This window comes from Macaca fascicularis, chromosome 15 (genome assembly GCF_037993035.2).
Source record: "Macaca fascicularis isolate 582-1 chromosome 15, T2T-MFA8v1.1".
NCBI lineage: Eukaryota > Metazoa > Chordata > Mammalia > Primates > Cercopithecidae > Macaca > Macaca fascicularis.
In genome coordinates this window covers 46,637,294-46,660,158 of record NC_088389.1, presented here as the reverse complement: position 1 = coordinate 46,660,158, position 22,865 = coordinate 46,637,294, and the positions used below count along the sequence as shown (strand labels likewise).

The window sequence follows — 22,865 nt, the reverse complement described above, 5'->3', positions numbered from 1 at the left end:
TGATAAACTACAGACAAGGCAACTTCTTCAACCAGTACACTGCTGGGGCAAGCGGGAAGATGGGGATGAAAGGGGAGCCTACGCAAACAACTAGATATTTGATTTTAGGGAATTACTGTTAAAATTGTTTTAGGTACTATAATGGTATTGTGATTATGCTTGTTTTTTAAAGGTCCCTACAAAAATTGTCAATGGGAATTAGAGAGTTTTCTAATGAGCTAAAAATGTTCTATATTTCAATCTGCATGATTACAGAGATAAATACGTTTATAAAAATTCATCAAACTCTATACTTTCATACCTTCTACTGTATCTACTATACTTCAATTTAAATATATATATTTAAAGGAGTCATTTTTTAGAGATAAAGATGGAAATATCTGCAGGTGAAATAATAGCCAGTAGAATTTTCTTTAAATAATGAGGAGACGGCCAGGCGTGGTGGCTCACGCCTGTAATCCCAGCACTTTGGGAGGCCAAGGCAGGCCGATCACAAGGTCAGGACATCGGGGCCATCCTATATTTAACACGGTGAAACCCGTCTCTACTAAAAATACAAAAAATTAGCCGGGCATGGTGGCGGGCACCTGTAGTCCCAGCTACCCGGGAGGCTGAGGCAGGAGAATGGTGTGAACCCAGGAGGCGGAGCTTGCAGTGAGCTGAGATTGCGCCACTGCACTCCAGTCTGGACAACAGAGCCAGACTCCATTTCAAAAAGAATAAAAAATTTAAAAAAATAAAAAAATGAGGAGACACTGGGGAGGGGTTACATAAGTAAAACCAAGATTGCCACTAATTGATAATTATTCAAGCTTCATAACAGATACTGAGAATTACTATTGTGTTTGCCAGAAATTTCCCACAATAATTTTCTAAAGGAAGATAGATTACATAGATACAGATTGCTCAATAGATGGATCAATGACAGAGATGTAGACAGATACATGGATAGACAGACAGATAGATCAACAGATTGATCGGTCAATTCTGAGAGGGGCAGAAGCAATGACATCCTAGTAGCAACAAACATACCCAACACCCAGAATTGATCTTGTTTTTCAATACCATTCTCCAGCAAAAGGAACCAAGCTGCTTGGAAAAAGGTCTGAGTCTAGGGACTGGGGCAGGGCAAAAACAAGATGAGTATGAAGCATCTTGCAGTGCCTTAAAGGAAATGGAACATGGGGTCGGGCACAGTGGCTCATGCCTATAATCCAAACACTTTGAGAGGCCAAGGAGGGAGGATTGCTTAAGGCCAGGAGTTCAAGACCAGCCTAATCAACACAGAGACACCCCCATCTCTACAAGAAAAAGAAAAAATTAGCCAGGCATGTTGGCAAGTGCCTATGGTCCCAGCTACTCCAAAGGCTGAGGTAGGAGAATTGCTTGGGCCTGGGAGGTTGAGGCTACAGCGAGCCATGATGGTGCCACTGCACTCCAGCCTGGGTGGCACAGTAAGACCCTGTCTCAAAAATAAAGAAATGGAACATGGAACAAGTCAAAGGGATACAGGAACCAACCTGAAAGAACTCCTAATGGCCCAAGCCATGACAGTAGAAGGAATAAAATAAATAACAGCGTTGGATTATAAGCCAAAATGTAAATCTACATGAGTTCATACTGATGGAAATAATTATTGAATGATTAAAGAAATTGGGGGGGGGGAGAGGCAAATTTTTCTTACAGGAAAGATTCAAAATAATATATGTGGCTATTTCCCCCTATAGGAGGTGGAGCTTAATTCCTACCCACCCTCCCCCTTGAGGGTAGACTAGATTCAGTGACTGCTTCCTTAGAATACGAAAAGGGAGAAATGTTAACTTCACAGTAGAGAAAACTGCCAAATACTATCTTAGTCCAGTAAGAAGGTTAACCTCATGATGCCATGTAGATATCGTGTGTCCCTGAAATGATGTGACAAGAAAGGCATTTTACCTCTCTGGCATTCATAACAAAAACCCATAACCCAAATATAATCATGAGTAAAACAACAGAAAAACCCAAACTGGGGAACACTCTATAAGATAACTGGCCAGTACTCCTCAGGACTTTCAAGATCATGAAAAACAAGAAATGACTAAAAAAACTGTCTCAGACCAAAGAAAGCTGGAAAACATCACAACTAAATGGTGCCTTGCACAGGATCCTGGAGTGGGGAAAAAGGACATTAATGGAAAAACTGGTAAAATCCAAATAAAGTCACAAGTTTAGTTTAAAAAATTATAACAAAAAGAAAGAAGGGAGGGAAGAAAGAAAGACAGGCTCATTCTGAGACTACCAGTGATTCCATTTGATAAACGCTGAATGCTGCAGTAAAAGAAGTTCTCAGGAATGCTGAGTTCAACCCACAGTGCTTGCGGAAGTTACAAGTAAGCGAGCAGCTTCTTAGTGCCTTACAGCTCTTAGGCCGTAGAAACTACAAATCTGAGCTACAGAAATTGGAAAAGAATTGTTCTGTGGACAAAGGTAGAAAATTAAACTCTTCATAATAAACTGACCTAGAGAATCTCTGTCAAAGTTAAAGAAAACGGTGGGGGACGTGGGGCAGGCAGGGAGGTGGCAGCAGCAGGAAGGTGTGGAATATCTGGTCCTTGTTACTTTTCACGCAATCATTTGGATGCTTCTATGTATGCCCAGCATAGTACCTAATATCTTCTCCCCCTCACAAGACAGGCAAATGTGACATCCTAAACACAATACAATTATGAGAACATGGGAATGGGAAGAAAGAGCACCAACCGCCATGTGAGAGGGTCCTGCTAAAACAGGCTAGGTATACCAGAGGAAAAAGTAAAGCCTTCTACCTGCTTTGAGGTGAATCAATCTAACACTGTTAGGTCATCTTCACAGACCCGTCTATACTTAAATAAAAGATAAGCTTGTTCAAATCTCACAAAAAGGAAGAAAGGTCAACATCTACAGATACAACCAAATGCTACATGTTTCTTTTCCTTTTTTTTTTTTTTTAAATAAGACAGGGTCTTGCCGTCACCCAGGCTAGAGTGCAGTGGCGCTATCACGGCTCACTGCAGCCTCAACCTCCTGGCCTCAAGCTGTTCTTCTACTTAAGTATCCCAAGGAGCCTGGCTGATTTTTTATTTTTTGTAGAGACAGAGGTCTCTGGTCTTGAATTCCTGGCCTCAAGCGATCCTCACACTTTGGCCTCCCAAAGTGCTGGGATTACAAGTATGAGCCACTGCACCCGGCCTAAGTCTTTTGAGTACAGTTGTACTTACCATTCCTTCCCTGTATGACTTCTGAGTTTCTAGGCATGCTTAGAAAAGTCATTTTCACTGCAAAATATTTTTAAATATTATATTGTGTAGAGAAGAGTTAACACAGACCTAGGACTGCTACCTATAGAAAGACTTGCTTTCGGCTGGGCGTGGTGGCTCACACCTGTAATCCCAGCACTTTGGGAGGCCCAGGCGGGCGGATCATGAGGTCAGGAGATCGAGACCATCCTGGCAAACATGGTGAAACCCCGTTTCTACTAAAAATACAAAAAATTAGCCTGGTGTGGTGGTGGGCACCTATAGTCCCAGCTACTTGGGAGGCTGAAGCAGGAGAATGGCTTGGGGGCGGAGTCTGCAAGTTTGCAGTGAGCAGACATCACGCCACTGCACTCCAGCCTGGGCGACAGAGCGAGACTGCATCTCAAAAAAAACAAAGAAAGACGTGCTTTCTAGCTGAGGCTGGCCTGTGGCTGACATCTGGAAATCTGGATTTCAGCAGGGTTCCCACCATTTCCAGAACTGCTAAGAGTGGTTCACTATGCCTGTCTGTACAAATAATGTTGTTTATACACCAGCTTCCCTTCAGGGAGGAATTTTGGTTCATTTTGGGAAGAAGGTACAAACATGACCAGCCCCAAATAAAAACCTGAGGCACCGAGTCTCTGATGACCGTCTCTGGTGGATACCATTTCACACGTGCTGTCACAATCACTTCTGGAGGAATCAAGCATGTCCTGTGTGACTCCACCAGAAGATTCTTGGAAGCTTGCACCTGGTTTCCTCCAGACTTCACTCACATGACTTTTCCCTTTGGTGGCCTTGCCATACTAAATCTTAGCTGGGAGTACAAATATATGTTGAATCCTGTGAGTCCTACTAGACAATCACTGAAGCTAGGGGTAAACTGGGAGTCTCCGGGCAGGTATATTCATCTACGTTTTCTTCCAAGTACACTTATGATTTTGCTTTCTACATTCAACTCTCTGATCCATCTGGAATTTTCTTTTGCTATATGGAGGGATGTAGGAAAAAAGTCTTTTGTGGGTTTTAAAAATCTTCTTAACTGTGTAATAATACATACAGAAAATCATTCAAAACAAATGCACAGTTTAATGATTATAAACAATCTTGTGACTACCCCCAAGTCAAGAAGAAAATTTATTTGGAAGGCTGCATAAAGAAAGATTTGTACTGGATTCAAAACAGAACTGAAGAAGACTGAAAGATTATATAACATAAAAAAGCACAGTGAGTTTTAAGGACTTGCCCAAGGTCACAGATGTAATTAGCAACAGAGTAAGAATAAGAATGGAGTCTTCTGAACTTTAGTCTAAAAATCCTTGCCTATACCATACAACTGTCTCCAAGAATGACCCTTTTTCTATCGGGTACACATACTATACATACTATACCTTATACAGGAAGTTTTATTTGAAAGAATATCCAAAGGTTCACTAGAACGTATCTCATTCAGGCAATATTTTTTACAAAAATGGAAAAACATACAAATTCAAAGGTCAGAAAACAACATTAGAGAGAACTCACTACTACGAATAAGAAGCTAACTCCATATGTGACCAGCTGCAATTCAACCTTTCTCCTCCTCCTCCCCGCTCATCAAAATTCTCTCCTCCTTCAAGGCCCAGCACCCTCCCAGTTTCACAGTCAAGCACTCATTCTCCTATCTAGGTCACTCATTCAAATATCTACTGAAACTCTACCATGCGCCAGAGCTTGGTTGGTCATGGGTATAAAGAGTGAAGAGGGAAGAGGCACGGATGTTGTCCAAGCTTACCTCACAGGTACATGATAACTGCATGCAGAAAGAAAATAACAGAAGGCCTGGGACAGACTGTTTGCGAATAACAGCATTTAAATGCAGAAGAAGGAAAGTCTGAAAAAGGGAATGGTAGGCAACACACAAAAACAGAAAGAAAACATGGGGTCAGAATAGTTAGGAAAGATTTTCCTAGGAGACAGCAGTCAACCATTTCAAATGATGCAAAAAGATCATGCAAGGTAAGAACTGAAAAGAATCCAGTTCATTTAGCAATAGACTTCACACCGGACCTTGGCTCAAGTAGTTTCAGTGAAGTGGTAGAGACAAAAGCAGACTGTGCAGGCTACAGGAATCAGTGGAAGATTAAAAAGGATGTGAGGAATACAGTAAATGACAACTCTTTAGAAACTTTTAGTTATGAAAAGGGGAGGGGAACAGTTATTTTTCATTATTTCAATCAAGTAAGAGCTCTGAGCACATTTAAATAGCAACAGGAAAAAGCCACTAGAGAAAGAGAAATTGAAGAGGGAAAAAATTATTAGACTGTGACCCTGAGAATATGGGAGAGATTAGGATTCAGCACAAGGTCTGAGAAATTACCTTAGATAGGACAGGAAGGCCATCTCTGCCATTATAATAGGAGGGAAACAGGAAGACTGGTGTTGATAAAATCAATGTTACAAATTTTATGGAAGGGCCTAAAAGAATTCCCTTCTGATGGTTTCTATTATTTCTGTAAAAAAGAAGGCAAAGTGTTCTTCTGAGATTTGGAGAGCAGAGGGCAAGTCAGCAGTGTGACAATGGTAGGAAAAGGCTTGCCACAGAGTGAGAGGAAAAATTTGTTTGGTAAAATGAACTACAAATGTGAAGAAAGTGTAAAGGACCCAATTGAGGTTAGTGAATATAAATTTACAGCAGCATTAATCCACACAATCAAACAAATCAAAAATAAATCTCCTATCCTTTCTTCCCCCTACCCCGATAGCATTTACATCAGTGTCTAATCACTGAAAAAATACAAACATATACAGACAGTTTTCCAAATCTTCAGTTACTAATATGATTTACGAAAATATCCTTTATTTCATATCAACCAACTAAGGAGAATTTCTGCTAAAAGAAGTATCTAGATTTTGTGTGTGTATATATACACACATATGAGAAACACACATTAAAAAAAGTATAAAATTCCTCCTTTGCATATATTATGGGGACAATTCCAAATGGGCAATTATTTATAAACTATACAATTATTATTAACATAGACTTGTGAAAGCCCAATTAATGATTCTCTCCAAGAGTCTATGATATAAAGGAGCCAATGGACCTATATTTTCATGTCAGATACATTACTGGTTTTAGTTAGTAAACTAAACCTCTCTAAGGTTATTAACGAACTTGTCTATTAGGAACAGCGTAAGATTGCTTCACAAGAATGTTGTGAAACATTATATAATGTTATAATGGCTATCATATTATATGTGCAGCTTTTATATTCTTGTGTAATAAAGAATTTCGGTGGCCTCCATCCATGTTCCTGAGAGGTAAGCACTAAAGCCTTGGGATTTCCCCAGTAACTGAAGTGCCTTTGTTATTCATAGCAGGACCCTCTAATCACATCTGATAACTTATGCTGAGGAAGTAACTCATAGTGGGCCCCTAGACTGTTCATGCTAAGAGAGAACTTAGGATGGGGGTTGATTACACTAGAAAGACTAACCATCTTGCAGGTTTCAGCCAGGTGATTAGGGGAGTTGGGCAAGGAGAAGGGTTGGAGGGGGAGGGGTGTTAGAAATTGAGTCACATGGGCAATGATTCAATCAATCAATCATGCCTGGTCAATAAAACCCTGGACACCAAAGTTCAGGCCAGCTGGTGAGCTTCTGTGATCAGCAGTGCATTGTGTGTATTATCACACATCGCTGTGCCAGGAAAGTACCCTGACACAATAGAAACTTTGCATCTGGAACCCTCTCAGGCCTTGCCCTACATGTCTCTCCCTTTGGCTGGTTTTAACTTGTATCCTTTTCTATAAAACTATAACCATAAATACAGGGCTTTCCTGAGTTCTGACTCATTCTAGCTAATGATTAAACCTGAGGGGGGTCCATGGAGACCCCCAAATCGGTATCCAACAGGTCAAAAGTGAGGGTGGCTCTGGGATCACAGGAACTTGTAAGTGGTGTATGAAGTCGATTCAGTCTAGTGGAGGGCTATGCCCTTAACCAGTTAGGTTTGGCAGAGTAATTATATATGATATAAAATATTTTGTATATGTTATATAAACATTATATATAATTATTATCTCTCAGAATACATTATTCCTTTAATTTTACCTTTTTCTTTTTTTTTCCCCCCTTAAGCTCAGTGGCAAGAAGAAATTTTCTTTTTCTTTTTTGTATTTCTTGTAGAAATGAGGTCTATGTTGCCCAGGCTGCTTGTGAACTCCTGGCCTCAAGCAATCCTCCTGCCTCAAACTCCCAAAGTGCTGGAATTATAGGTATGAGCCATCCTATCTGGCTAACTTTACCTCCTTTTTAAATAAAGCTGACTACTACTATAAAAATAAGTATTTTAATAAATCAGGAGTCTACAAATATATTTGAGAACACATATTCCATCAGTTGGGAGCAAAACATGAATTATTAGTAGAATCCCACCTACAGTAGGAATCCTATGCTAGGTATGTTAATAACCCCATGTACTACCACCAAAGGAAAACTGAGCCAGGCCAGAAAGCTAAAAATCCCATGTGACAATACCTCAGAGACACAAGAGCTCATCATATGGAGGCATAACTTAGTACAAAGTCATAATTACATGATTTTAAGGGTTTTTTAAATTACTTCTAAAGACAGACCACAATGACACAACTTGCAATTATAAATTCTGCTTTAAAAAACTGGTTCATTTTAAATTACCACAAATATGGACTGTTTTATTTAAAACCTCCCTACACAAAAAAAGTGCCAGGACCTTATGAATTCACTGGCAAATTCTCCTTCATAACTTCTTCCAGAGAAGAGAAAAAGGTGGGGTAAGGGGATGGCAGGAGAACACATCCCTGATGTTAAGAGGCCAGAATAACCTTGATACCAAACAAGGGTATCCCCAGAAAGAAAGATAAAAGCAAATAAAAGATATTTCTCATGAATATAGAGGCAAATGAGATAATAAAATAATATTTAAATCATAATACATAAGTAAAAAATATGTAAGTCAAATCCAGTGACACATAAAAAGGATAATACATCATACCAAAATTGGATTTATTCCAAAGATGCAAAGTTGGTTTAACATTTAAAATCCATGTAATCTGCCACATTAACACAATAGAGAATAACAATCATATGATCAATATATACAGAAAAGGCATTTGATCAAATTCAACATCTGTTCATGCTAAACAGATGGGAACAAACTATTCATGTTGAATAGACAAGGAAGAAAAGAGAACTTCCTTAATCTGATAAGAGATTTTTATTTACAGCAAACATTATATCTAAAGGTAAAATATCGAACACTTTTCCTCTGAGTTCAGGAACAAGGCAAAGATGTTCACTATTACCAATTCTATTCAAATTTGTACTGCAAGTTTTATTCAGAGCAATAAGACAAAGAAAAATAAAATGCATTAAGATTAGAAAGGAAAAAATAACGTTTTCATTATTTAAAGATAATGACTGCTACACAAAAAATCCAAAGCAATCTATGGAAAAATTAATAGAATAACAAAACACACAAATAAATTGGTTTCCCATATAATAGTAATAAACCATTAGAAAACAAAATTTGAAAACACCTATTACAATGACATCAAAACACATCAAATAGCTGGGAATTAATCTAGGGAAAAATATGTAAGACGTCTACACAGAAAACTAAAATACACCACTATGAGAAATTAAGGAAAACTTAAAGGATACACCATATTCACAGATTAGAAAATATTAATAAGATGTCAATTCTCCCCAAATTCATCTATAGAAAATACAATCCAAGCACAATCCATCAGGTATCTTGGGTAACACTAAAGCTGATCCTAGAGCCAGGCACAGTGGCTCAAGCCTATAGTGGTTCCAGGCCAGCCTGGGCAACATAAGAAGATACTAACTATCTCAATCAATCAATGAATGAGTGGATGAATAATTTTTAAAAGTGTGGACACCACTAGAAGAAAAAAAAAAGAGTTGATTCTTTCTATAATTTAAAGAAATGCAAAGGACCAAGATTTGCCAAAACTATCTTGAAGAGAAAAAACAGCTAGAGGTCTTTGGTCAGATTTCAAGGCTAACTACAGTAGGCTGGGCACAGTGGCTCAGCCCTGTAATTCCAGCACTTTGGGAGGGCAAGGCAGGCTGATCGCTTGAGCTCAGGAGTTTGAGACCAGTGTGGGCAACATGGTGAAACCTCATCCCTACAAAAAAAAAAAATTTTAGCTGGGCGTGGTGGCATGCACCTGTAGTCCCTGCTACTTGAAAGGCTTAGGTGGGAGAACTGCTTGAGCCCAGGAGGTAGAGGTTATAGTGAGCCACGATGATGCCACTGCACTCCAGCCTGGGCAACAGAGCAAGACCTTGTCTCAAAAAAATAAACACATAAAATAAAAACTACAGTAATTAAAAGTGTACTATGCTAACAAAAAATAAGTAGACCACTTGAACAAAATAGAAAATGCATAAAAGACAAATATGTATATACTCACCTGGTTTACAACAGAGGTGTCACTGCAATGCAGTAAGTAAATGATGATCTTTTCAAAAAATGGTGTTAGATCAACCATATTACAATATGGGAGAACAATATTTAATCCCTACCTCACACCATATCTATTAGTCCATTTTCCTGATGCTGATAAAGACATATCCAAGACTAGGGAATTTACAAAGGAAAGAGGTTTAATGGAGAACTACAGTTCCATGTAGCTAGGGAAGCCTTTGAATCATGGCAGAAGGCAACGAGGAGCAAGTCACATCTTATCATGGATGGCAGCAGGCAAAGAGACAGCTTGTACAGACAAACTCCTGTTTTTAAAACCATCAGACCTCCTAAGACCCATTCACTATCACCGGAACAACACGGGAGAGACTCACCCCCATGATTCAATCATCTCCCACTGCATTCCTCCCACAGCACATGGGAATTATGGGAGCTACAAGATGAGATTTGGATGGGGACACAGAGCCAAGCCATAGCATTACACATAAAAGAAAATCAATTCCAGATGGATCATAAATCTAAATGTCAAAGGTAAAACAATAAAGTTTCTGGAGAAATGAAGAATATTCTCATTACCTCGAGATAGGAAAAGATATCTTAAAACAAGAAGCTAGATGGTAAGGGAGTCTGAAAAATATGATTAGCAGAATCTGTCCCAAAGAGTAGCTTATAAATGTGGAGCTGGAAATACCCATCACTGAAAAAACTTTCATAATCTGACAAAAAGCATCTATGTAAAATCTACAGCAAATATATCTCATACAAAATCAGAAACAAGATGTGCACTATCATCACTTCTAAGCAAATAGAATTGAAACCACTAGAAAATGCAATATGGAAGTAGGAGATACTAAAAACTGTCATTATTCACAGATTACATGATATTTATGGGATAGGGTATGTAAACTAAGAAAGTTAATCATGTTGCATACAAGATTAGAGTACAGAAGTCAACTGAGATAAATGAGAACAAAGTATCAGACAATGTAGCTTTTAAAAACGTATAATTAAAAATGGCAATAAAAACTACAAGTTATTTGGAAATAAATCTAATGAAACATGTCATAGTCCTTTACAGAGAAAATTATAATCCTAACTATAATTCATAAGATCTAAATTAATGCAAAAGCATAACATTCATGGACTTTTTTGTTGTTGTTTGTTTTGTTTTGTTTTTTCCTTCTTTTGAGACGGAGTTTCACTCTGTCACCCAGGCTGGAGTGCAGTGGTGCGATCTCGGCTCACTGCAACCTCTGCCTCCTAGGTTCAAGCGATTCTCCTGCCTCAGCCTCCCAAATAGCTGGGATTACAGGCATGCGCCACCACACCTGGCTAATTTTGTATTTTTTGTAGAGATGCAGTTTCACCATGTTGGTCAGACTGGTCTCTAACTCCCAACCTCAGGTGATCCACCCACCTCAGCCTCCAAAAGTGCTGGGATTACAGGCATGAGCCACCACGCCCAACTATATTCATGGATTTCCATGTCAGGATAGGTTAGTGATAATAACCCCCAAGTCTCCATGGCTTAAAAACAACCAACATTAGTTTCTCACCTGGACTATGCCTCAATCATAGATCAGGAGGAGGGCTTTGCTCACTGGAGTCAGTTGATAGAGGCAACACTATCTCAAACACTGCCAGTTAGTGCCATATCCTCAATCCTTCTGGCTCAATTCAACCCTTCTGTGGTGAAACTAATCGCATGTCCCTCACTCTGTCCCAGCACTAAATTATATTTTGTGCCCAAAAGAGAGAACTAGAAATATCTGGTAAACAGCACTAATGCTCACAAATAAACTCAATATTGCAAAGATGGAAGCCCCCCACAGTCAAACATTCTCTACAGAAAACAGTGCTTTGTGAAAGCTGAAAAAAATTATAAAATTCCTATGGAATATGAATGGAACAGAATATGTAATAGCAAAAAGCCAAGAATAACTGTCAATCTTCCATAAAGTGAGGTAGGAGTGGCTCAATCAGATTTCAAGACTTATAAAGCTATGACAATTAAGATTCAGTGTGGCAAATGCAACTGTCAGCACATAGACAAATCAATAGATTAAAACAGAGAACACAGAAAGAGAACTGGGAATACATGGAAACTTGAGATTGACAAAAATGCCATTAAGAATCAGAGAAGAAAAAAATGGACTACACATCAGAAAAAAAAGATCCAAATCTAACAGTACCAAATGTTGGCAAAGATGGTAAACAAACCAAGAACTCTGGTTCACTACTGATGGGGTACATATCAATACAACCTCTGAAGAGCAATTCTACAGTAAAGACATCCCTAGCAAAGTTGAAGAGGAACATACCCTTCCACCTAGTAATTCTGCCATTCAAGAAGCCCATCTACAAACTGTTTATCACCAGTCAGCAAAGAGATAAGGAACACCTTTTATTGAAAAAGTGCTGCTAGAATAAGAAGTGTTAAATAAATTAACAGTGATAGTTGATTTACATTTTGAGGCAAGTTCCTTATTTGCCAGAAATAATTCCCCAGTGCTCAGACAACACTTTATGTAACACTGCCTTAGAAAAAAACTCTCCCAGGGGCTGAGTGTGGTGGCTCATGCCTTTAATCCCAGCACTTTAGGAGGCTGAGGTAATCAGATGGCTTGAGCTCAGGAGTTCAAGACCAGCCTGGGCAAGATGGCAAAACTCCATCTCTACAAAAATAAAAAATAAAAAAATAAAAAATTAGCCAGGCATGGTGGTATGCACCTGTAGTCCCAGCTACTCAGCACTCGGGAGGCTGATGTGGGAGAATCCCTCAAGCCTGCAATGAGTCGTGATCATGTCCCTGCACTCCAGCCTGGGCAACTGAGAACTGAGCAAGATCCTGTCTCAAAAGGAAAAAAAAAAAAAGGAACTCTCCCAGGAAGAGACAAGCACAAGGACACATGTGTGAAAGTGTTCACAGCCCAGGATTAGTAAAAGCAAAAACATATAAACAATCTAAATATCGGTCAACAGGAGAAGGAATAAATTATACAGAGTCAAACAACAATTGAAATAAATAAATAAGAATTATATGTCACATGAGCCAACAAGACCATATCTGAAAAATCTAATATCAAACAAAAGAAGTTGCAGAAGGATATGTACAGTTTAGTCCCATTTATGGAAAGTTTTTAAATGCAATACATATAGAGTATGATATATACATCACAGCAATGACAATCTCTGAATGAGAACGGAGAGGGAAGGAGGGGAAGAGGAAAGAGAGGAAAAAGGGAAGAAAAGAAAAATGATATGATAAGGAGTAACACAGGGTGTTTGAATTACATCTGCAATGTTTATTTATTTAAAAAAATAAGGCCGGGCACAGTGGCTCATGCTTGTATTCCCAAAACTTTGGAAAGCCAAGGCGAGTGGATCACCTGAGGTCAGGAGTTTGAGACCAGCCTCACCAAAATGGAGAAACCCCATCTCTACTAAAAATACAAGGAGGCTGAGGCAGGAGAATAGCTTAAACCCGGGAGATGGAGGTTGCAGTGAGCCAAAATCGCCCCATTGCACTCCAGCCTGGGCAACAAGAGCAAAACTCCATCTCAAAATTAATTAATTAATTAATTAATTAAAATAAAATACAAGACCTGAAGCTAATAGCAAAAAATGTAAAAATTTGACAAAGAATGAGTCAGACATACATAAATGTTAATAAGGTTACTCTCCAAGGCTGGGCACGGTGGCTCACACCTGTAATCCCAGCACTTTGGGAGGCCGAGGTGGGTGGATCACCTGAGGTCAGGAGTTTGAGACCAGGTTGGCCAACATGGTGAAACCCCATCTCTACTTAAAATACAAAAATTAGCCAGGCATGGTGGCGGGCACCTGTAATCCCAGCTACTCGGGAGGTTGAGGCAGGAGAATCGCTTGAACCCGGGAGAAGGAGGTTGCAGTGAGTCAAGATCGCGCCATTGCACTCCAGCCTGGGCGACAAGAGCAAAAAAACTCCATCTCAACATTACTCTCCATACTTTCCTTCATGGTTGAAATAATTCATTATTTTTAAAAGGATATATATATTCCATGATAATTTTATTTTATAATTATATAAAAAGGGAAATAAAATACATCAGTAATTGTTCTTCTTAATACTTTTCAAATATTTTTCAGTGAAAATACATTTTTTTATTAGAAAAAAAACAGCATACAGGCCGGCATATGCAGTGGCTCACTCCTGTAATCCCAGCACTCTGGGAAGCTAAGGCAGAAGAATCACTGGAGCCCAGGAGTTTGAGACCAGCCTAGGCAACACAGCAAGACCCTGTCTCTACAAAAAATTGAAAAATGAGCCAGGCGTGGTGGTGCGTGCCCGTAGTCCCAGCTACGCAGGGCACTGAGGTGGGAAAATCACTTCAGCTCAGGAGGTTGAGGCTGCAGTGAGCTAGATCATGCCTCTGCGCTCCAGCCCAGGTAACAGAGCAAGATCCTGTACCAAAAAGAAAAAGAAAAAAAAAAGTATACAGAGCAAATATTTTTCAAAAATCCATGTTTTAAAGACAAGAAAAAAAATTTCTTAATCACAGAACTTTAAAGCTTGAAAGGAACCTTAAAGCATATGAAAGAACAAAAAGAGGCAGGGCACGGTGGCTCACACCTGTAATCCCAGCATTTTGGGAGGCTGAGGTAAGTGATCACGAGGTCAGGAGTTCGAGACCAGCCTGGCCAACATGATGAAACCCCGTCTCTACTAAAAATACAAAAATTAGCTGGGTGTGATGGTGTGCATCTGTAATCCCAGCTATTCAGGAGGCTGAGGCAGGAGAATCGCTTGAATCCGGGAGGTAGAGGTTGCAGTGAGCCAAGATTGCACCATTGCACTCCAGCCTGGGTGACAGAGCGAGACTCCGTCTCAAAAAATAAAAAAAAAAAGAAAGAAAGAACAAAAAGAACATTTGATCTCAAAGGAAAAGTATCAAAACCCTGAGAATCTCAAAATTCCAAAACAAAACAAAAATCCAGTTTAGCTCATGTTAAGTGTGACATTCATGTAGGAGGAAAAAAATCTACTAAAAATATAAATTATGTATAAATACACACATGTGTTTTTGTTTTGGAGACAAGGTTCTGCTGTTGCCCATTCTGGGGTGCAGTGGTGCAGTTACAGCTCACTGCGGTCTCAAGCCATTCTCCCACCTCAGCCTCTGGAAGTAGCTAGAATCATAAACATATGCCACTGCACTCATCTAATTGTTTTATTTTTTGTAGAGATGAGGTCATCCTATGTTGCCCAAGCAATCCTCCCACTTCAGCCTCCCAAAGTGCTGGGATTACAGGCATGAGCCACCACACCCAGCTCATTTATTTTCCTTTAAATAATTCAAATTTATATTATTCACCTGTCTTTAGTTTCTCTCTCTAAAGACGAAGAAGGAACTCTCCCTCCTCTTACCCGCATAAAAAGAAAACGACCAGTAAAGTTTTAAGGACTTCAGTATTGCCTACTTTTAGCTACTGACATTTCTGAAAACATTAAATCATTCCTGAGAAATAAAACTGTCCACACAAATCGCACATTTTTCAGATCTCTCTCAAAAATACAACTTTAACTTCTAAATTAGGGAGGAAAAGCTATTTTCTCACAGGACCAGAAAAGGCAATAAACCTACAATTACTTATTTTTCCCTCACATCATTATTAATGGAAAAAGCATGTTAAAAAAGAAAAAAAAAGAAGAGAAAAAAGAAGAGAAGAGAAGAGAGAAAAGAGAAGAGAGAAGAGGGGGAAAAAAAAAAAGAAAAGAAAAGGCAATAAATCAGTTTCCTTTCAGGACAACCTGAACATCAAAACATTCCTTAAAAATTATGCAAGAAAAGTATACCATTAAAAGGAATAGGGAAAGGATTCTATTTAAGGTAATGTTATCCCTGGTTTGGTTGAATTTCAGAGGATTCTTTCTGGTTTGTTTAATTATGTGTCATTACTAACTTTATGAGCATGAATTACTTGTGTGAATCAGAATGAGTAGTTATTTCTGAGTGACAGGTTTCAGGTTTTTTAATGTTGCTTAAATTTTCTACAAAGAATATTATTTTTTTCTGAATATGAAAGTAAATTTTAAAATACAAATCAGGTTAGAAGTCTTAAGTAGAAGCTGAGATTGAAGAGAAAGCTAAAAATATCTAGACCACTGCTAACACTACACGGTATTTTTTAAAAGATCTACCAAGTTACTATAGAAATATACTACACTATAATATTCTTTCTAATGGTATTTACTTTCTTCTGATTCACATATATAAGTACATAAAATATATCATAGTCACAAAGCAGTTTCACATGGCCTTCTGAGCCTTAGAAAATTGTGAGGCTCACTTATAGATGCATTTATAGACTCACAACCTAACTGACCTGCCAGAGGTCACCGTGTGAATGATACACAGATTCAGAAGCTGAATCCAGGTCAGGTGCAGTGGCTCATGCCTGTAATCCCAGCACTTTGGGAGGCCGAGGACCTGAGGTCAGGAGTTCGAGATGAGCCTGACCAATATGGTGAAATTCCATCTCATCTCTACTAAAAATATAAAAATTACCCAGGCGTGGCGGCATGTGACTGTAGTCCCAGCTACTAGGGAGGATAAGACAGGAGAATTGCTTGAACCCAGGAGGCAGAGGTTGCAGTGATGCGAGATCGCGCCACTGCTCTCCAGCCTGGGCATCAGAATGAGACTCAGTCTCAAAAAACAAAAAACAAAACAAATAAGCTGAACCCAGAGGCCTCTACCCTCCAAGCACACACTGGAACACAGTACCTGCCTGTAAAGAACTTCTAGTAAAGCAAGTAGTAATAGCTCCAATTTACAGTTGAGAAAACAGAGCCTTGAAAACATTCTGTTGACCAAGATTACAAAGCTACTAAGTGGCAGGGCTGATTCAAATCCTAGACAGTCCAATGCTCCTTCTAGCATGCTAAATTATGACACGGTTTAAGCGAGAAAGCAGGTGAAGATACTAAATCTTACTAGACAACTATATACAACATGCCTCCAAACCAGCAGAGGTGCAGCAGTTACTGCAGAGAGAAGGAAAAGAAGAGAACAGAAAAAGATGAAAAAGAAGGGGAGAACCAGTAAAAGAGCAGAAAATCAAGCGCTCTTAAGACAAGGCCTTTTCCTAGGACATACCAATTCTGGGAAAAGAAAGTGAGTGTGAGATAAAGAGAAAGACAGAGAGAGAGAGAGAGAGAGACAGAGAGAGAGTGTGTGTCTGTGTGTTTCATGTCCAAGCTGAAACATTTTCAGAAATGGGAGCCCAGAAACTAAGAAAAGAGTAAGAAACTAAACTATAAGGAATTCACAAAAATTGGATACATCAGGCTGGAAGGCAGGGAAGAGAATGGACTCTAACAGTCAGTACAATTAGGAGTTTGAGGCTAAAACTATGGGAAAAGAAGCCCTAGCTGGCATCTAGATTTTGTGTATAATACTAATATTTTCTGGAAGATCAATCCTGTGAATTATAAATCTAACCAGATACTAACTGGAAGTTAAAGTCGACTTCCTCTATTTGAAATACCATCTCAATTCCCCAAAAGCCACTCTCATACTTGGCAAAACCCAAATGAGGTCAGCAGGATGCTTCTTTAAGAATTAATTAGCTGGGCATGGCAGCAGGCCCCTGTAATCCTAGCTATTTGAGAGCCTGAGGCAGGAGAATCACTTGAACCCAGGAGGCGGAGGTTACAGTAAGCCAAGACTGTGCCACTGCATTCCAGCCTGGGCAACAGAGCAAGACTCTGTCTCTAAAAAAACAAAGCAGCCGGGTGCAGTGGCTCACGCCTGTAATCCCTGCACTTTGGAGGCCAAGGCAGGTGAATCACGAAGTCAGGAGTTTGAGTTCAGCCTGGCCAACATGGTGAAACCCCATCTCTACTAAAAATACAAAAAATTAGCTGGGCGTGGTGGCGGGCACCTGTAATCCCAGCTACTCAGGAGGCTGAGGCAGGAGAATCATTTGAACCTGGGAGGCGGAGCAGTGAGCCGAAATCGAGCCACTGCACTCTAACCCAGGCGACAGTACAAGACTCTGTCCCACCAGGCGTGGTGGCTCACACCTGTAATCCCAGCACTTTGGGAGGCCGAGGTGGGAGGATCACGAGGTCAGGAGATAGAGACCATCTTGGTTAACACAGCGAAACCCCATCTCTACTAAAAATACAAAAATTAGCCAGGCATGGTGGTAGGTGCCTGTAGTCCCAGCTACTCGAGAGGCTGAGGCAGGAGAATGGCGTGAACCTGGGAGGTAGAGCTTGCAGTGAGCCGAGATCACGCCACTGCACTCCAGCCTGAGCAACAGAGCGAGACTCTGCCTAAAAAAAATAAAAAATAAAAAAGACTCCATCTCAAAAAAAAAGAATGTCCAGAAATTTGATCTCTACTCCTGTTTTTAAAGAGTTACCCCTACCCCCAGCCTTTTTTACAGAACTCAACAGATGCAAATGTACTTAAAAGGAGAATGTCAGGCAGTCTAACAGTAAACATAAATATAAGCTGGGAATGGGGAGAAGATCCATTATCAGAAAGAGACAATCCATCATGGTTCCTGCAGGAGCTGCCTCTCTCCAGCCAAGGCCCAAGGGGTGGTAATGAGTACCTTCACAGGCAACCAAGTCCTGAGCAGGAGGTCCCTGCTGATGGAGTCCTTTGCTAGTAACCCTGCCCCACAGAATTAAGGCAATCAGACAGATTATCTTTCTGTTCCCTAGTTCACCAGTCTGTCCCCACAGGGCCCAGGCAGATACCCTAATCTGGAAACCCCTGCATCTGGATCCACTACAGGTCAGGCTAGAGTCTTTCTTTCTTTCCCTGGCCTTCTTTTTTTTTTTTTTTGAGATGAAGTCTCGCTCTGTCACCCAGGCTGGAGTACAGTGGCGCAATCTCTGCTCACCACAACCTCCGCGTCCCAGGTTCAAGCGATTCTCCTGCCTCAGCCTCCTGAGTAGAGGGTACTATAGGCACGTGCCACCACACTCAGCTAATTTTGGTATCTTTAGCAGAGATGGGGTTTCACTGTGTTACCCAGAATGGTCTCAAACTCCTGACCCCGTGATCCGCCCATCTCGGCCTCCCAAAGTGCTGGGATTTCAGGCGTGAGCCACTGTGCCCGGCCTTTTGCATATGATTCCAGTCTACTTCAAACTCCCTGCCAATCCAGCATAGCCCATAACAAGGCTATCCCTCCCTGCTCATACTGCTTACCACCCCACACTCCCTTCCCCACAACCCCATCATGTCCTCTCCTCCCACCGCACCCACACACACAGAGGAAGGGGAGGAAATCATAGGAGTAGCTTGGCAAGATTGGGCCAGGTGACAAGACAGAAGCCCTAGATTTAATGAGTAAGTGGCAGACTCCTGACACTGAGGTCCACAAACACTCCTACCTTCCAAGGCCCTTTCCCCCAGAGACAGCGGCTGGCAGAGATACTCAGTGAGAAATCGGTTTTAGGAGGTGACGAGCAGGAAAGATTACTTCAGCTTGTGAAAGCTAGCTTAGAAGAAATAATATATACTATGCAAGAGTTCAGACTGCATAAAAGTCAAATGTACGATAGTTAAGATCCACTCAAAGCAGCTACTTATACGAACAATGCTCATCTGGGTGTGTAAACCCTAGAATGTTCTTTTTTTTAAACCCTATTTAAATCCTAGTAGTTGTAGTTTCACTTTTGCCTTCGGTATATCATAATGATATTAACATATCAATCACAAGCTCAAAAGTTCTAGGAGCTAAAGAATCTAGGAGGGAATAAACAATGTCCTCACTGCTCTTCTAAACAATTCTTCCAATCTCCCAATCTGTCATTTCTCTAAACGCCCAAGAAATAAAGATACGTGAAAATAGCAAAAACAGGCCAAAATTTATTTTAAAGTTGAATTCTGGTTTCAAAATTATCCCATCCCTCAGAATTTCACCTAAAGAAGACATTTCATAGCAGCAGCAGCAATATATATACCAAAATACAGTAGAATGCATAGGAAGGTAGGGAGAAGGGGTCCAACAGTTAAATTAGAAGATAGCAACAAAAAGCACTTTTGAATTGAAGCTACAAAATCCCAGGAACTCACTGGATATTGAGTCCATGATATCAGAGAATTACAATCTGAATTTACAGAGTTTCAATCAAAAGACCATCCAATATCATCTAAGAGTGAAAAGGACACCATACTCTCTGCCTTAGAATGAAGTAGAATTAAATGGCTTTTCTCAAAATCACAATGCATGACAAAATGGCAGAATTAGGAATATCCAATTACCATGATGCCTCCTTCATACCTCTTTTCACAAACAGAACAACTGGCTGGGCACGGTGGCTCATGCCTAAAATCACATTTTGGGAGGCCCAGGTAGGAGTACAGCGTGAGCTCATGAGTTCCAGACCAGCCTAGGTAACACACAGAGACTCTGTCTCTACCAAAAAAAAAAAAAAAAAAAGTAGCCAGTCATGGTGGCACACAACTATGATCCCAGTTACTTGGGAAGCTGAGGTGGGAGGATCCACTCGAGCCCAGAAGGTCAAGCTGCAGTAAGCCATGATTGTGCCACTGCACTCTAGCCTGGGCAACAAAGGGCGACCTGTGTCAAAAACAAAATGTAGTCCCAGCTATTAGAGAGGCTGAGGTGGGAGGACTGCCTGAGCCCAGGAGATCAAGGTGGCAGTTAGCCATGATTGTGCCACTGTACTCCAGCCTGGTGACACAGCGAGACCCTGTCTCAAAAAAAAAATTAAAAATTAAAAAAAAAAAAAAAAAAAAACTCCATGATGGCATTCCTGGAGCATGTAAAATGATTTTTTGTGATTGTGGCACACAAAGTTATTTGTAAACGATCATCCATCGTCTTTCCTTGTGCACAGTGCTAAATAACATCTCCAAGGGAGGCCGAGGTAGGTGGATCGCTTGAGCCCAGGAGTTCGAGACCAGCCTTCATGGTAAAACCCCATCTCTACTAAAAATATAAAAATTAGCCAGGCGTGATGGCATACGCCTGTAGTCCCAGCTACTCGATGGGGCTGAGGCAGGAGGATCACTTGAGCCTTGGGAGATCAAGGCTACAGTGAGCCATGATTGCCCCACTGCACTCCTGCCTGGACAAGAGAGTGAGACAGTTTCAAAAAAAAAAAAAAGACTTCAAGTTTTATCTTTTTCTTCTTTTTGCAAATTTTTTTTTTATGTTTAGCATCACAGAGAATAGAGATTTCAGGCATTTGTAAATTAACATGAACTTAACCAATTATCTCAGGATAGCTAGAAAAGGAAAAAAACAAAAACAAAAACATGATGATCTTGGGGGCAAATTGCTACCTCATAACCTATGCATTTTTAAATGCTCCTACAAAAAAAAAAAATGCACACATCCTAAGGAACTAAATCTACTAACCTCTACAATCAATGTGATACATGGTTTATCCAATCTTGACAAAAATCCTCAGGATCACCAATGGTATGTTCATCCACTCGTACAAATGCAATTGTATAAAGAATCTATTATTTAGAACCAAAAAAATACAATTAACAGACGTATATGCATAGCTACCATGTTAAGAAAAAAATAAAGCACTTTTCATTTCTTGCTAGATATTTGATGCCCTGCTTTGCAAATTCAGTATGAGGAAAAAAAATTGTAATGACTACCAAATTTGAAAAAGAATAAGGTATATGTCCACAAACCAAATTTACTGAGAACATGCTAATACTTCAAAAAATACACGGCTAATGATTCGCTGAAGACTTAAAATCTCTAATACCAATGCAACATATTTTATCATATATTTATATGTGTGTATATATATCATAAATATATAAACTGTTACATTAAAGTTAGATGTGTTTCAATTATACAATAGTTTTATAAGAAGTGTTACTAAACATGTATACATGTTTTTAGCACATTACATATGAGAACGTAAACGGCTGACAGACATAACCCTGGCCACCGCTGTCCTCTCTTAGCATTCTTCATCTCCTTTCTCTGATTATCTTCCTCTCACTCTTAAGTATGTATATGCATGGCCCCCAGTCAGCTGCCTGTGAAGAATATGCCCATTCCCACAGCTCTACCATGGGAATCATTCCCACACTATCTCCCTACCTTCAGAACCAAGGTTCCCACACACCTGCAATCCATGTGCCAAGATGTGCTATCTCTTCCCATTCTTAAAACAATCCTGGCCAGGCACGGTGGCTCACGTCTGTAATCCCAGCTCTCTAGGAGGCCGAGGAGGGCAGATTGCTTGGGTACAGGAGTTCGAGACCAGCCTGGGCAACATGGCCAAACCCTGTCTCTACAAAAAATACAAAAATTAGCCAGGCGTGGTGGCGCCCACCTGCAGTCCCAGCTACTCAGGAGGCTGAGGTGGGAAGATGGATTGAGACCGGGAAATTGTGGCTGCAGTGAGCCAAAATCACACCACTGCACTTCAGTCTGGGTGACAGAGAGAGATCCTGTCTCAATAAAAAAGAAAGAAAAGAAAAAAAAATCTTGTAAGTTTTATTATCTCATTTTACATATGAGAAAACCAAGGCCCACAAGTTAGGTCCCTTGTTGAAGAACACAAGAAGTATCAGAATCAGGATTCAAAACTGTCTTTGATTCCAATTCCAGAGGTTTTAGCCACTACTCAAAACAGTCTCCCTAAACAACATGGGGCCTCAATAACTCAACCCATTCATTCAACAAATAATCTTTCTGCTGAACAGACTACGTATCTGTGGAATCTGTTCTCTCTTTTCTTCACTTTCCTAAATCTGTCTAGAGGCTGCACTCTCCCTTACTCCTCCACCTTCTAGTCTCAGGTCAGATTTAGATTCATCTCTAACTCCTTCCTTCTTTAATAACCCTCATCTCGTTAGCCAACAATTTCTCCCTATTTTAGGGATTTTAGATTATATTAACTCCTTGCCAAATCCACTTCCACTGTCCCAACTCAGAGCCTAAGTTTCTTTTTACTTCGCCACTGTGATACCCTCCTAATTAGTCTTGCGGCTCTTGGTCTCAGGATCCTTGCAATCAGTGTTACACCACTGCCATCTGCTACCCTTATAAAACGGACCTACTCATGTTATGCTCCTGCTTAAAAGCTTTGATGGCTCTCTACTGTCTATAGAACAAAGTCC

General features: G+C 40.1%; 1 protein-coding gene across 4 annotated transcripts in view; it reads right to left on the bottom strand.

The window, feature by feature from the left end:
* Positions 1 to 22,865, bottom strand: part of ECPAS (Ecm29 proteasome adaptor and scaffold) — a 123,818-nt gene that overhangs the window by 91,097 nt on the left and 9,856 nt on the right. Inside the window, exon 2 of one of the 4 annotated variants that reach the window (XM_005581082.4) lies at positions 21,130 to 21,233. The exons of the other annotated variants lie outside the window; for them this stretch is intronic. Coding sequence (XP_005581139.1) covers positions 21,130 to 21,151 — 22 coding nt within the window. The 5' untranslated portion in view covers positions 21,152 to 21,233. The remainder of the gene's footprint in view (positions 1 to 21,129; positions 21,234 to 22,865) is intronic. 4 annotated transcript variants of the gene reach the window in all.